Source organism: Hippocampus comes, unplaced genomic scaffold, assembly GCF_001891065.2.
Source record: "Hippocampus comes isolate QL1 unplaced genomic scaffold, H_comes_QL1_v1.1 scaffold367, whole genome shotgun sequence".
Taxonomy (NCBI): domain Eukaryota; kingdom Metazoa; phylum Chordata; class Actinopteri; order Syngnathiformes; family Syngnathidae; genus Hippocampus; species Hippocampus comes.
The window spans coordinates 1260427-1274477 of NW_017805741.1; the positions used below are offsets into that span (position 1 = coordinate 1260427).

The 14051-nt window shown below is 47.5% G+C and overlaps 1 protein-coding gene across 3 annotated transcripts; it reads right to left on the reverse strand.

Annotated features, from left to right (window-relative positions):
• Positions 1-1285: 1285 nt before the first annotated feature.
• Positions 1286-12889, reverse strand: LOC109523944 (transient receptor potential cation channel subfamily M member 4-like). 3 transcript variants are annotated; one of them, XM_019883446.1, is made up of 29 exons: positions 12463-12889; positions 11356-11417; positions 11102-11279; positions 10781-10961; positions 10524-10693; positions 10159-10336; positions 9554-9618; positions 9238-9471; positions 8032-8134; positions 7824-7945; positions 7424-7705; positions 7220-7321; positions 6523-6651; positions 6283-6412; positions 5976-6121; positions 5772-5884; positions 5429-5545; positions 5292-5341; positions 4979-5217; positions 4614-4729; positions 3504-3636; positions 3254-3428; positions 2991-3156; positions 2717-2898; positions 2500-2632; positions 2164-2236; positions 1828-1921; positions 1691-1741; positions 1286-1644 (listed from the first exon to the last, which is right to left on the reverse strand). In XM_019883446.1, exons 1-28 carry the CDS (start codon positions 12523-12525, stop codon positions 1719-1721), a joined length of 3759 nt encoding a protein of 1252 aa, XP_019739005.1. In that variant the 5' UTR covers positions 12526-12889; the 3' UTR covers positions 1286-1644; positions 1691-1718. The 3 variants fall into 3 exon arrangements, with proteins under 3 accessions (XP_019739005.1, XP_019739004.1, XP_019739006.1); XM_019883445.1 differs by having other exon boundaries at positions 1286-1741; XM_019883447.1 differs by lacking the exons at positions 11356-11417; positions 12463-12889 and having other exon boundaries at positions 1286-1741; positions 10781-11019; positions 11102-11197.
• Positions 12890-14051: the final 1162 nt, after the last annotated feature.

Sequence of the window (14051 nt, forward strand, 5' to 3'; positions counted from 1 at the left end):
GTCTGAGTCAAAACGCCGCCCGGCTGCGCCGACAGCAAAGAGGCCACGGTCCTGAAAAGCAACAAAAGGGCTTCAGTCCTGAGCGGGGATTTGCATTGAATCAACAGGAGAATCGAGTCGATTTACCCAGACATTTGTCTTGTTTGTTTTTGCACGGAAGCCATTCGAAGAAGGAGCCTTACGGAAAGATGGCGGCGGCATGCTCATCCACAAGACCACCTCGAAAGAATACAGGAGGAGGGGATTCAATTCTTACAGAGTGTTTGTTCGTTTGTTAGGAATCTAGAAAGTCTACACACCCCTCTTCAATTGCCAAGTATTTGTGGTCTAGATCAATGAAACCAACATAAATCATTTCCTCACCCACCATTTCTGCCAGCTTATTCTCATTTTCAGCGGCTTCTCCGGCTCGATGTTAAGAGAACATCTGGTCATGAGGTCCCATTACAATGTGATGCATGACAACCTGACGACAGTCACACTGGCGGAAGGCCATTCGAGCCAATGCAAGAGTTGTATCGTAAATACTATCTTCACAACCATGTGCAACAAACAGTGATGACAGAGGATGAGTAGCATGACTTCAAAAGCTATTCCAGTAAGACTTGATTGCTTGGAGACACACACACACACACACACACGCACGCACACGCACACACACGCTCATCAGTTTGTCAATTGCTTGCATCAATGAGGGAGTTTGCAATCCCCCCAAACCCCGGCCTGAGAAGCCCCTTAAAGCTCTCCAAGGCTTCATTTCACGACATGACATCAAGTGACATTCACTGGCCACAACATTAGGTACACCTGTGCAGTCCATCCACCCATCCAAATCCGGGTCTCTTCACGAGGGTCGCGGGCTTTGTTATTGTCTGTTATACTTTTTTTCTGAATTCATTTTATTGTTGCATGTATGATAATTGCTCCATGTGCAGCACTTTGTATACAAAGGCGGTTGTTTTCAAGTGCCCTATAAATACAGTTGAGTTGAGATCGTGCCAAGAGACAATTTAGGAGGCTCCATTAACCTGTCATGCGTGTTTTTGGGAACGAGGGAGGAAACCAGAGAGCACGGGAAAAAATAAAATAATAATAAAAAAAAAAGAACATGCAAACTCCACACGGGAAGGCCCGAACCAGAATCGAACCTTGCACTTCTGCACTGTGATGCCGACGCTCTAACCGGTAGACCATTCTCAAAAGGGTTTATGATTATGACAAATAATGCGTCTTTGTTGATCTACGGCAGCCACGGTGAGAAGAACAGGTCCAAATTCCACACCAATAAATTGTGATAGCTTTTATTCTAAAACAACTGCGCCTCACATGGTAAAAATCAAAAAGGTTTTCCTCAAGTCGTGTGACTCGATGGACAATATAAAAGTGACAACAAATCGTACACGCTCAGCATCAAATGTGAATTAACATGCAGTACATTTAGGCCCCCCCCCCCATCAGATTTGGATCCGTATTAATTCTATCCATGATCCAGTTGCAGACTATAAAATATGATTTGCCATTTGAACGGCAAACATTGCACTTTAAAAAGAGGAGCAAGTCCAACATTCGATACTAGAGCAATGTCGGGATGGCCGAGTTTCCTCCTCCTACCGAGGCCGCTCATAATCCGGGTCTGGCAGCCCGTTGGCATGGCAAGAGCCAAGGTGAAACCGTTTTGTCGTGCCCCCCGCTTCACCCGAGGCCTCACCAAAGCCGCATCAAGAACAAGGTGTGAACGAATCTGTTTAAAAAAAAAAACATAGATAGCAATAAGAAAGGGAATTGAAATACCGTCAGCGGTATAACCGGTGCAATTTTAGGACGTACCTCTCAGGTTCGGGGGAGGGCGAGGGGGTTTAAATGAGCCGCCTTGCGCCAAAGTATCGACGATCCAGCTGAGTGCGCTGGAGCAATATTCCATCTGCGAGATAGTCATGTTCATCGTGACAATCGCACCAATCGCCGCTCAAGATAATTCCGATCAGTACATTGCGAGGATGAGCTTTCACATGCATCACGACCTTGAACGTGGACTTCATTTGACCTTTTCTGAACCTTTGACTCATCGGTTCAGTGCGTCTTGCGCAACTTGTGAGCTTCTAAGCTTGTATTCATGACAGGTACAACTTGTATGTGTGTGTGTGGGTGGGTGGGCAGTTTTACCTCACTCTCCAAAGTCCTGAGCCTGTGGTCAAAGTCTCTGTTTTCAGTCAGATGTTTGATCACACCGTCCACCCTACAAAAGAAGCCATTTGACTTCATCTTCAGCATACGAAAAAAAAGCAAATCGACACAACCTGAGCTGCACCGACGTGATCGAATTCCAAGACTTTGATCTTGCAGTGATTGAACATGTCAAACGGCGACAACAAAAGGGAAAAAGGTCCAAATTGTGTCAAGATTTTTGGGTGGCCGCCGTGATGGGATCGGATCCGTTCTAAGCCTATGCGGGTTTCCTCGGGAGCATTTCGGTCGAGCGAATCAAAAGGCCGTCCTCACTTGGCCGACATGCGCTTGAGCCTCTCCGAGTCGCTGCTCTTCTGGATTTTGTTCTGAGCGGTGAGGAAGTCCTCCTTCTGAATGGTTTCCCACGTCATGAGTCTGTTTGCCGCCTTGCCTTTGAGCTGCAACACTGGCGAGACGCAAACACAGGCGGCCGCTCACCCTCGCCGACTTTGCAAGGACCGGAAGTCGGCGGAAAGGGACAAAGACTGACCGAAGTGGTGGATTTTGACGGAGGAGACCTTGCGGATGTTCCTCTTGATGAAGAGGTTGAGGTGAGAGAGGATGATGAAGGGCGGCGCCAACGAGGGCCGCGAGTGGTACTGGACGACGAGGTTGTAGCGCTGGAACTTCCAGTAAATGTCGCTGTTGGCCTGCACCTCGGAGAAGGTGTAACTGCAAAAAAGATGAAGAGTCACGTTCTCCCCCTCGGAAGGGGGGGGGCCCGTGAAGTTTGAGAAGCCCCGATTCGGGGCACACACATCTACCTGAACATGGCAATGAGAAGATTGATGAGCAGGATGTTGGTGACCAGCAGATAAATCATCAGCAGGATTACGACCAGCCAGTTGCTGTACGTAATTCGACACGGCTCCGCGCCGCCATCGATCAGCGTCACGTTGTTGGTGCAGGCCATGTCCCAGTGCTTCCCCACTGACAGGAATGCAGACAAGAGACAATTCCTTTTAGGTCCAAAATTGCAACGTCTTCTCACAGTCGGTACGACCTGTACTCGGGCGCCTCCCCCTACCGTCCATTTCCTCGACGGGGATCTGTCCAAAAATGTGTAAATATGGCCTGTAGAAAACCCGGCGGAAGATGCGATCCAGACTCGGGTCGTAGGAATACAGCAAAGCCTGGTTGGCCACGCCGTAGGCCATGAGCCAGACCCCCAGGAAGAAGAGGAAGAAGAAGACATCCTTCATCTGAACAACAACAAAAAAAAAACAATTTGAACGCTGGTCATTCATAGACCGTCCCTTGTCATCTTTTTTGCACACCATCTTTCCCACGATGATGATTTTGGGTCCCAGCTGTTTGTGAATGGCGAAGATGTGAATGAGGCGCAGCGTGAAGACCATGTAGTCCACGCACATCACGTCTCGGCCAAATTCGTAGGACGCGTTGAACATCCTGAAACAGCAGCAGACCGGATTCAAAACCATCGATGCCTCCGAGTTTGCCATGCAAGTGAGGAGCAACCGCGTGTGGTGGAAAATTGGCCAGATTTACTCGACTTAATTAGCACCATGAATGCAAGCATCATGGCTAACATTAGAATCCAACGGCAAAGGCTCGAGTGCTCCTCAAAAACGAGACATTTTCTGAAAGTGCATTTCATGTGATTGTCAGCCATCATAACAGTATGCAGACTCAACTCAACTGTATTTATAGAGCACTTTCAAACAGCCATCGCTGCATACAAAGTGCCGTACTTTCAAAAGTAACACTGCGCCGATTAAAAAAAAAAAAAAAACTCACAACTTTACACAATGATTACAACAATTAACCTGTAAGTTAAATAAAAAATGTAACTCAATAAATATTTGGATAGAAAAAGTTCTTTGTGATTAAATGCAAATCCTGTATATTGTACCAAGTGAGTGTGTGAGCGGGGTGTGGATTTGTTTTGTCCTTTTTGTTTTTCTGTGGCGATGTTATTTTGATTTCGATGAGCAAGCCGTGGACACATGATCGTCTCACCTGCAAAGCCATTGTTTGCTCAGATGTGGACCTGTCATGTTAGCATATGTCACAGGCGTTATTCTAACCTCACAAGCAGAAGTGACATGATGACTGCTGTTGTCTGAACTCGAAAAAAACTCGCATACAATCATGTCTGCTTGTCTTTATCCTTGATTAAAAAAAAACAAATCACGCCCATTAGAGAAGGTGTCACAAAGGCATCCAGGCGCAAAGCCAAGATGGAACAGATACATGTCTGAAAATGAGTCATCATCACGAGGATGCCAAAAACTGGTGTGGCCGGGATTTGAGAAAGAGTGACGAGAGATTGTTCGGCGGTGTGCCGTTCTCGGAGCGAATTCATGTTCCTTGGCCCGATGAAGGGAGGCAAACTCTGCGGTGCAAAGGCATGGATGAGCCATTACCTGCAAATCAGGCCAATGACAAAGAGGATGATGGCGGTGAGGTCGCACTTGTTCCACACATCCTGAATGTAGACCCTGAGTCTCTGCCGCAAAGTCATCGTCCCTAAAAAGAAGGTCTGGGAAAGAGAAATTGCATCAGTCAAAGTCACTGTGGAAATTGTAATCGTATACTTGGCGTTGTTTGACTGAGGGTCACAAAAAAAATAAAAATAAAATCAATTTTATTCACTTCAATAAAAAAAAAAAAAAAAAACGTGTGTTGTGTAGTATAAATGGGGATTTTACAAAAAGATGTATCAGACAGGCAAAAAAAAAGATGTAAATGGCCACCGGAGCAAACTTGAGACACACTCGACGTCATTTACCTCTCGTATCTCCTCGCAGACAATGGTGAAGACCCAGAAATAGAGCACCAGCTCAGTAATGGCGGGGCCCGCGGGGGGCGGCAGCTTGAAATCCACCAGCAGCACGTAGGCGAAAAGCAGCAGGAAGAGGAAGTACATGAGGACGTTGCCCAAGAAGGCCGTGACTGGGGCGAACCAGAACTGACGCCATCTCGACACGATGAACGGCCGCTCGGGAGGTTTCGGCGAGAGGGGCCGGCCTGAACAAAGCGTCGGCTCGCATCTTCAATCGGCATTTAGGGCCGCATAGACCCGATGACAGGCGGTGACTCACCTTTGATGGTGGCAGTCCTGGGAGTGTACACTCCTTGGGAATCTGCTTCACTGGGGGTGGGAGCACAACGCCAGTTCAGTTTGGTGAAACTTGCAATCAAGACCAACCTCAAATGAGGAATGAGGAAGACCGATTACATGTGCTTAATGTCGGAGAAGGAAAAGATGGTGGTGCCATAGAGGCTGTCGTTGTCCCGGCCCACGGTGTCCTCGGTGGGCTTCACATCTTTTTCCTGCTGGTGCTCCTCTGTTACCCTGCATGATGGAGGCGAGACGCCGACACGCGAGTCAGTAGCGTGACATCATACCAACCGAGCGATGCATTCAATTCTGATGACTATTGTGGTTCTGGATTGTTGTCCGCAAAGGACAACAATCCCAGGTTTTGGGGCAGGTGGGCGATAATTTGGAATTTTGAGGGTCCACCGGATACGGAAGACTGATCCTGTAGTTAGAAACGAGAATGTTGACTTGATGTTACCTGAAGGAGATCAAGTTGGTGTAGCAGAGGACAGGGCAGAAGAAGGTGAGCAACAATTTCCACACCTCTGTGTTCCTCTTCATGTCGCCCCACCAGATCTGGGACAACAGAGACTGTGGAGGGGGGTACAAAAAGAGTCCCTTCACCACACACCAAGTGATATGCTCGTTTGGATTTGAGGTCCGCGGAAACAAAGCAAGCCACCTGAACTCCATCGTGGCTGAAGAAAAGGCGCGCGTCCGCACTCATTCCCATTTGGAGGCAAGTGGTCCCGCCCCAGACCGGCGACTTGCGAATCAGCAAGGTGAACGACCGACTTTCGTTGCTCCGGTAACAAGAACTGAAGACATCTGAAAGTCAGAAAACAAACAAGAAGGCTAAGGTATATAAAAGACAGGAGACAATCATCGCAAAAAATAAGCTACTCGGCTTTCGGGTCAACCTTCATGAGAGAAGGTCAAAGTTCAGCCGTAGCGTATCAGTCCGGTAGGACCAAATTCCTGCTTTTTACCATGTGCCAGGTTCTCAAACTTCTGTGCCAACTCTTTCATCGAGAGTTTGGTTTCGGTCTCAACTTCCAGTTTGGAAAGTTCCCTGAGCATCTTGCAGCCACTCAGCGCGCTCAGCACCGACTCTCCTGCCTGGAAACAAGTAGAAAAGTCCTTCTAATTCAACACCGTGACGTTCTCCCCAGAGTGTTTTATTCATCAAACGAGTCCATCTTCCGAACTTCAATCTTTTGTTGAGCTACCATCTCCCAGAAGAAAGTGGCCATCTCGCTGCGGTTCTGGAGGACGGCCCAGATGAAGAGCGAAGCCCAGGGAAAAAGGCAGCGCTTCTCTCGATACAGACAGTCTCCACGCAGTAGCTTGCTGGCGCGCTGGCGAGAGAGAACACAGTTCGGTGATGAAATCGAGGAGACGGGCCCTTCCCAGAGACATAGCACAGTCCCAACATTTCCTAGCATATGTACAGAGAATATTGCAGAGTACTGTACTGCCGAGCGCTGTGTGCTACGAGTTCCCCTAGATGGCAGTCCTCCCCAAGGTGTGGCGTTCCATAGTTGATCGGGACCGTGTCGGCAGGAATGCAAACAACGTGCTCTCAACTCAACAGCCGGAAGCCTTTTGCGCCGGTCGCTTTACGGATCGTTACAAGTTGGACTCGTTTTAATGGCTAAAACAATGTGGAAGATGTCGCAGTGTTCAATTTCAAGGACGTCGTCTTAAAACCCCACTCAAAAGGGTTCTGTCCCAAAAATGTGCAATGTCTTTGTGTGACGTTACCACTCAGAGCCCAAAAGAATGGAAATCCCACAGAAGCGTTTAAATGTTCATGATTATACTGAGACGCAGACTCCTACTGCAGTGTAAGGTGTACGGTTTCAGTTCTGCGCAGTATTTCTGCTCACGTAAAAAGCCAGCAGAAAATGGAGAGGTGGAGAATACCCTCATTGCTCTCCTTTTGGACATGATCTGTTCCAAATCCAATGGGGCATAGTAGAATGGCTGGCAGACGTCACCCATTAACAGTTCGAGCACTCTTGACACCTGTGTTGGGGGCGGGGGGTGGACGAGGACCAAAGTAACAGTCAATTTAAAAAAATGACGATCAACACACATTCCAGAAGGAGTGACAGGTAAATCAATCACCTCGAAAAGACTGAGCTCAGCCACCGGTCCACTGTGAATTTTCTCAGCCATGCCTTTGCCGGGGGTCTCCTGCAGGGGCGACGGCGTACCGAGTCTCTCCAGCAGGCGGCGCTGGAGTAGCTGGTAGAGAAGCGTCCCGTCGGCCACCGATCTGTAGAGGCCTTCCAGGCGGCCGTAAGTCAGGTAGTCCAGGATGTTGAGGCCGTTCTCGGTGAAGAGGCGCACAAACTGAGGCTTGTCGTTGACCAGGGCGTCGGTCATGGAGTCCTCCAGGTCTTCATACTGTCGGATCGTCGGAAGGACGCAAATTTAGGGCTTGGCTAGAACTCGGGAAAGACTCAACTCGACTTTGAAGGTGGCGTTCACCTCGTCTATGGAGAAGTAGTGCAGCGCTACTCACCCTCCACTGGATGTCTCCGTTGAAGAGTTCGCTCTTGGCAATGTCGACCCTGTTCCACGTGACCGCCAGCTTCAGCTCTTCGTTGTACGGGCTGTGGTCGGCGGACACGCGCTGCTTGGACGCTGAGAAGTGGCACAGCATTTTAAGTTCGCTTGCCAACCGCGACACGTCCAACGTCCTCCATGAGGATTGCATATTTGGACTCTACCTCCCACCAGAGCTTTGAGCAGCACCGTGTCAAAGTCGTTGGGGCCCTCCTGCTCGCCGTGGTAAACGGTGATCAAGTCTTTGTTCTGGTAGATGCTCAGAGCCTATGGAGGTCCACAAAGAGGGGGGCGGGCACGCGGCGTCAGCGAGATTCAGTGGAGGATAAACTATAGACGATACATGTTTAAAAGACAGACGAGAGATGATGTGCTCAGCGGCGAGAAATAAAATTTTCACACTGCTGCGAAGGGCACATTGCTTTGGAGACAGACGCACACACACACACACAAAAAACAGTCATTACTGCAGCACTCTTTGGCACCCTTTAATAATAACTAAGGGACAATTGTACCGAGGGATATCTTGTGAGCGTGGATGCCCTCTGCAAATTACTTGGCAACGCTCCACAACTGTTATGAAATATCCTGTCTGTGCTGTGATGGAATTTTGAGCCCAGCGGCATGAGAAGAAAGGTCAAGCAAAACCCCGAGATCAACTGTTGTAAGCCCAGGAGGTTACACCGCTGGGAAACAGCAAAACTTTGGTGCTCATGGATCGCAATCAATATATATCAGAGGACAGATGTAACATTGAAATAACACTTTCAATAATAGAATTTAAATGTAAAAAAAAAAAACAAAAATAATAATTTCAATAAGACAATAACAATTGATGCTCATTGTTTTTGCATCACTCTGAATATTTTCAAATACAATTAACACATTTTTAATTTTATGTAAAATACGAAACAAGTAAAATAATGATACTTTATTTCATGAATCTGTTATTTCATTTAATTATAAAATTATCATAAAGTTTATTTTATTATTTTATGATCTTTATAAAATCATTGAGATTTTGTATTCCTAAATATTTCAATGACAACCAGGTTTAATGTTACTTTATTTTGTTTTATTATTATTTACAAAAACCTGTTTATTCAATAATAAACATGATTAAAAAAATGCATACACCAACTAAGTTTAGAAGAAAAAAAAACGGCTCCAAATATTACTCTGGGTAATATAAATGCTTGGTGCTCCGAATGAAGGAATGTGTGTAGTATTTGGGCCATGAGCCATATTTGGCCCACTTCTGGGATGCGTCCAGCTGAGCCTTTGTGTTTGCTGCATGACAGCAAACAAAAACAACAACAACAACAACAACAAAACACACACGTAGGTGTGACAAGAGGCGTTGCACTTACATGCTCAACAAGTTTGTCCGTCTCTGCTTCTGACGGAAAATATTTGCGAACCCGTTCTGCCACTCGGTCTTTCAGGTCCACGCTGGGCCCCGCCTCACCGTCGCACTCGCCGGAAGAGGGGACGACCGGCGCTGACGACACATTCTTCACGACGTCACTCAGGAAGTCGGCCGTGCCCCCCGAGCCCGCCAGCACCAACCAGGGCATGGAGCTCTTCAGAGAGAGATCCACCCTCTGGGACGAAAGGGAAGAGGGACACAAAGTCTTGAGGGTCCCTCGTTGTTTGGACGCGCTCACGAAAGTGACAAAGCTTTACCTCCAGTAGACTGGCGTCCCCGGAGACTAGCATGCAAAGAACTGGGATGTCGATACTGCCGCTGCCTAAAAAGAGGGAATTATGGAGAGAGGGGGGGAAAAAAATAAAATTAAAAAAAAAAATCACTGACTCTTACAACAGCCTGTATCTCTCTTATGGGTACTGTATGTCAATGATGCATTTTTCTTTGTCAGACAAGAGTTGAAGCAGTTGAGGCATCTTGTTCATTTGCGCTACTGCACTCATCTTGACTTTACATGTCGAGAAGCGACGTGTTCAATGCATGCTTGGGCATGCAGCGGCTGCCGGTAGATACCGAAGGATCATCGCATGCCTTCAGTTGAGGAATCGACGCAACAGAGTTCAACAGAGCTCAGCGAATGCTGCAGAACATGTTATGATAGTGAGGTTGATTCATCGGGGAGTTCATACTTTCTTTTCATTCAGGTTGTTTCGTTTTAAAAATACTTGCAATAATAATAGCATGGGGCAAGGGGGGAACTACAAACAATGGAGCCAGCTGACCTTCAGCTCACTGATTGTTAAAAATAAATAAATAAAAATCAGCCCACACAATGGGTTGTCTTTAAGAGCAGAGCCGTTACCCCAAATGCCTGTGCGCTGGTGGGAGATGTAGTCCTCCAGTTTGGCCCTGAAGCCCGTCTCGCCCCCTCTACGGCCCATGCTGCCGTCATCCACCAGCAGGAAAGCCTGGTAGTTGTTATCCAGGCAGCACGAGTCCCGGGTTGTGTTGTGGACGTAATACTTGGCAGGGAAACTGCCCTGCAAGAAGAAGAATGATGGGAAAACTTTGTGGCGGCTGTTCTTTGATTAAAGGTCAAGAAACTCTGTTTTGTCGATCCCAAGATAGATAACATGCACACAAGTATCGGGACAGCTCCAGAAGGTGAAAACGGAGAAAAGCAAGAAGTTGGGAGTTTGTCTGCGTGCCATGCGGCGAGAGGCCAACCTGTTCATTGACCAGCTGCTGCCGGTTGTGGACCAGGCCCCAGGGGGCTACGCCCAGAGCCACCACCTTGTTGAGAGAGACCGAAGAAGCCGCAGTGGCGTGATCCCTCACCGCCTCTCCGACGCACCTGCCGACTCCTTCGCGCAAGCCCGCTGTCAAAATCCAAGCTCCTGAAGAGGCACAAAAATGTTGCTCCACGCATTTGCAACAGACGGCAAGATGCAGTGTGCATATATTTTGCAGAATGACGATGTTACCTGTGCTTTGGGAGGCTTTGACCAGACCCTGCCTGAGGACCTCCCGCACCCACGTCTTCACCTTGGTCCTGCCTTCGCCGCCCACCACGGACACCACCAGGTTAGGCGCGGGCAGACCCCAGTGGGCGGTCATCAGGGTGTAGACCATCGACGGCGGCGTGTCCCACGACAGCCGCAAGAACTGCAGTCGCCGTGAGGGATCCAAATAACAATACAGGTGAAACGCAGCGGTTCCTAAACTGCCGGACCACAGGGGGCAGGGCGGGGGACACCCATTGATCCAGTAATAGTCATCTATCAGAATGATCGAAAGCGACCTACGTAGCTGTGCCTCTTGCTGGCGCCGGCAAACTGCAGCTCCCCGAAGGCATCCGTCGGGTACTCGGAGGAGTGCTGGGCGCTGTCCCAGTGATTGACAATGGCCGTGCTGAAATAGTCGCCGAGAGCCACAGAGGCGTGGGTATCTCTGGTCCCCCCGCACTGGCACAAGGCGCCATTGCTAAGAGAAACGGAGGAATTCACGTCAATCAAAGCGCATGAGCTACAAACTGGGGGCTGTGCCAATGTCACAGTACCTTAAAGAATCTTCCACAAAGGTGCTGCAAATTCTTTTCTTGAAGATTTTGGGGATCCAACTCTGGAATCAGACTCAGAATCATCTTGATTGGCCCAGTATGTAGAACACACAAGGAATTTGTCTCCGGTAGTATAGGCTACACTCGTATTGCAAGAACAAGCAACTGCGATTAAAAACACACTCAACATCATTTCAGACTTGAAACATGGACCAGACTTTGTTTTATTTCTGACTGAGCATGATGGAGATGGAAACTCAAACCTTGGCACCTCGGCTTCAGTTCTTTGAAAATAGCTGCTGTTACACTGGTGAGGCATGCAGAGGTAAAGCACTTGACTGTGACTTATGGCAAGGTGCTGTGCAGTTTGGCCCAGTGTGTGTATGTGAAGACAGTGTGAAGGTTTGAGACGTGTGAAGGTTAAAAGCGTTATAAATTGCAAAATGGACCTCTTCTTAGCTCAAAAGTTACAAAATATGATCATATTATAAAGAGTACGAAGAGAGCATTGTTCCATTTAGTTGTTTCAACTAATCCAACCGGGTGACACCAGTGCACTGCATCTGAGCAACTGGCCTATCAAAGCTACATGGAACGTGGCCATTGTGTTGATACTGTATACTGTACTCCGGTACTGTACCGTACCGCTTACTTTGATGTTCGAAGAACACGGCGTCACGTTTTTCGCGGAGTTTAACCTGTTGCCGATTGAAAACTACAAGTCAGGTCACGTTTGGCGGAAAAACCTCACACGGCGGTGAAAGCAGTTGACAGGTTAAAGTGACCAAAAACACACTTTCCGTTTCGAGTAAATACCGATAGCCGCTATTGTTAAGCTAGCATGTGACACTTTCCGGTCGCTAACTGCTGCCGCCTTACACGATACGCGGAAATTGGAAGCGCGCTGGCGTGTGGCCAGCGTTTATCCGAATATATTTTACGATGAAATTGCCCTCGTGTTTGATAAGGAAGACGTAATTGTGCAAGTGGAATGGTTTGCTGGATGCTAGCGAGGCGTGGACGACGCGTCATTGTGACTCACTTTCTCGTCTGCCAACTTTCACAACGTCAAGTTCCTCCTCAACAATTGCAAAACTTTCCCCTCACCTGGTCCTTTTCAGATTTGTTGTTTTTGTGTCCGCCTTCTGCCGCGTCTCCAGTGTCTCTCATGCTTCCTTTTTTTTCACTCCCTCGATTCAAAGGAAGATGCCAGGAGAAACACTCAATTCCGCGTCTTCTCTGACCATGATTCACTGACAAGTTCCCCTTCCGATTTTATCCCAGTTTCTCAGTGAGTCCAGACGCAGGAAGGAAGGAAGGAAGGTGCAGAGCAAGAAAAACTATCAGGTGAGGGTGTGGCTGGAAGAGGCAAATACTGTTCCTCCTCCAAACTCTAAATAGGAGTGGTGACTCCCTGCCACACAAATGTCACTTGGTCCTGGATCTTGGGGAGGTCAGTTTCATGAGCGCCACTGATGTTCGCCCTTATTAAACGCTCTCCGGGTGAACGTCTTGGAGCAAAAATGCCACAGTTCTATGCTGACAAACGTTTGAACAGCAAGAAGACTCTTGCATAAGAATAAAAATATCACACCCAGAGCTTAGGTTGCATGCACAGGGAGGGACAATCACTTAGCGGCAGAAGATGTCATGTTTTGGCATGAATTTAATCTCAACATAAATATATTACTGTAAATACAATTAAATAATATCATATTTCTTTTAAACCATGATTAAAATATACTTGCAGATAGCATACATAACAAGTACCAGACAATCAGTACACACAGGTGTTTGAAACATAACAGAGGAGTTTGGGATGTACCCCCGCCCCCCCAACGTCTATTTGCCGTATCCCTGGGGGTCATTCGCATTCTTGGATTTTTCTTTTCCGCTCGTTTTGCTCATGTGGTATAAAGTGTTGGCCAAGTTGTGGACGTGGCAGGTTCCCAACTTGCATCCAGCCTGGGGCGCGCGCCTCTGACGAAGTTGTCGTACTGCCGAGCTGTTGGCAAAAGGGGAAAAGCCATTCATATCATGTAAGAATAATAGCAACAATAATAAAATAAAGATTTCATCTGGCAATGTGTGGTGGTGAACAACCGGACCACCTCACCCATATTCTGGTGGGATACATTGACATTGAACTGAGCATATTTGAATACTGTACTGTGCAAAAGGCATCCATTTGCTTTGTTGTTCGAGCAGTACGCCAGCATAATTCACGGTTGCCACTGATGAATAATAATAATAATCAAAAACAGCTGGCTGAAGTGACATGTGAACTTTTCTTGCACGACACCTCTGTGTAGGCCGAGTACAGAATGAAAGAAAATGCAGCCGTTGTTGCTGCTGACACCTGTGACATGACAATGACGACGAAGTAACTCGAATGATGTCACAAAACTGTTGCGCAGTCCTGAACAGTGGTTCTCAGACTTTTTACACCAACTGAAAAAAATGCTTGCCTCTCCAAGTACCGACCATCATTAAAATACAGCAACGTAATAGGTCCTAAGTTGTACTTCCAAAAAAAAAAGAAAAAAGAATGTTCTAGAAATACAAAGTGAACTGTCCTGGATGAAAATGAAATGAAAGCCGCCTCACGTGACGTAACGTGATGCATAGTTGAAGCAATTCCGAATGCGGTGTCGAATGGCCGTACTCGAGCAGAGCAGCGACGCTTCCTATTGATT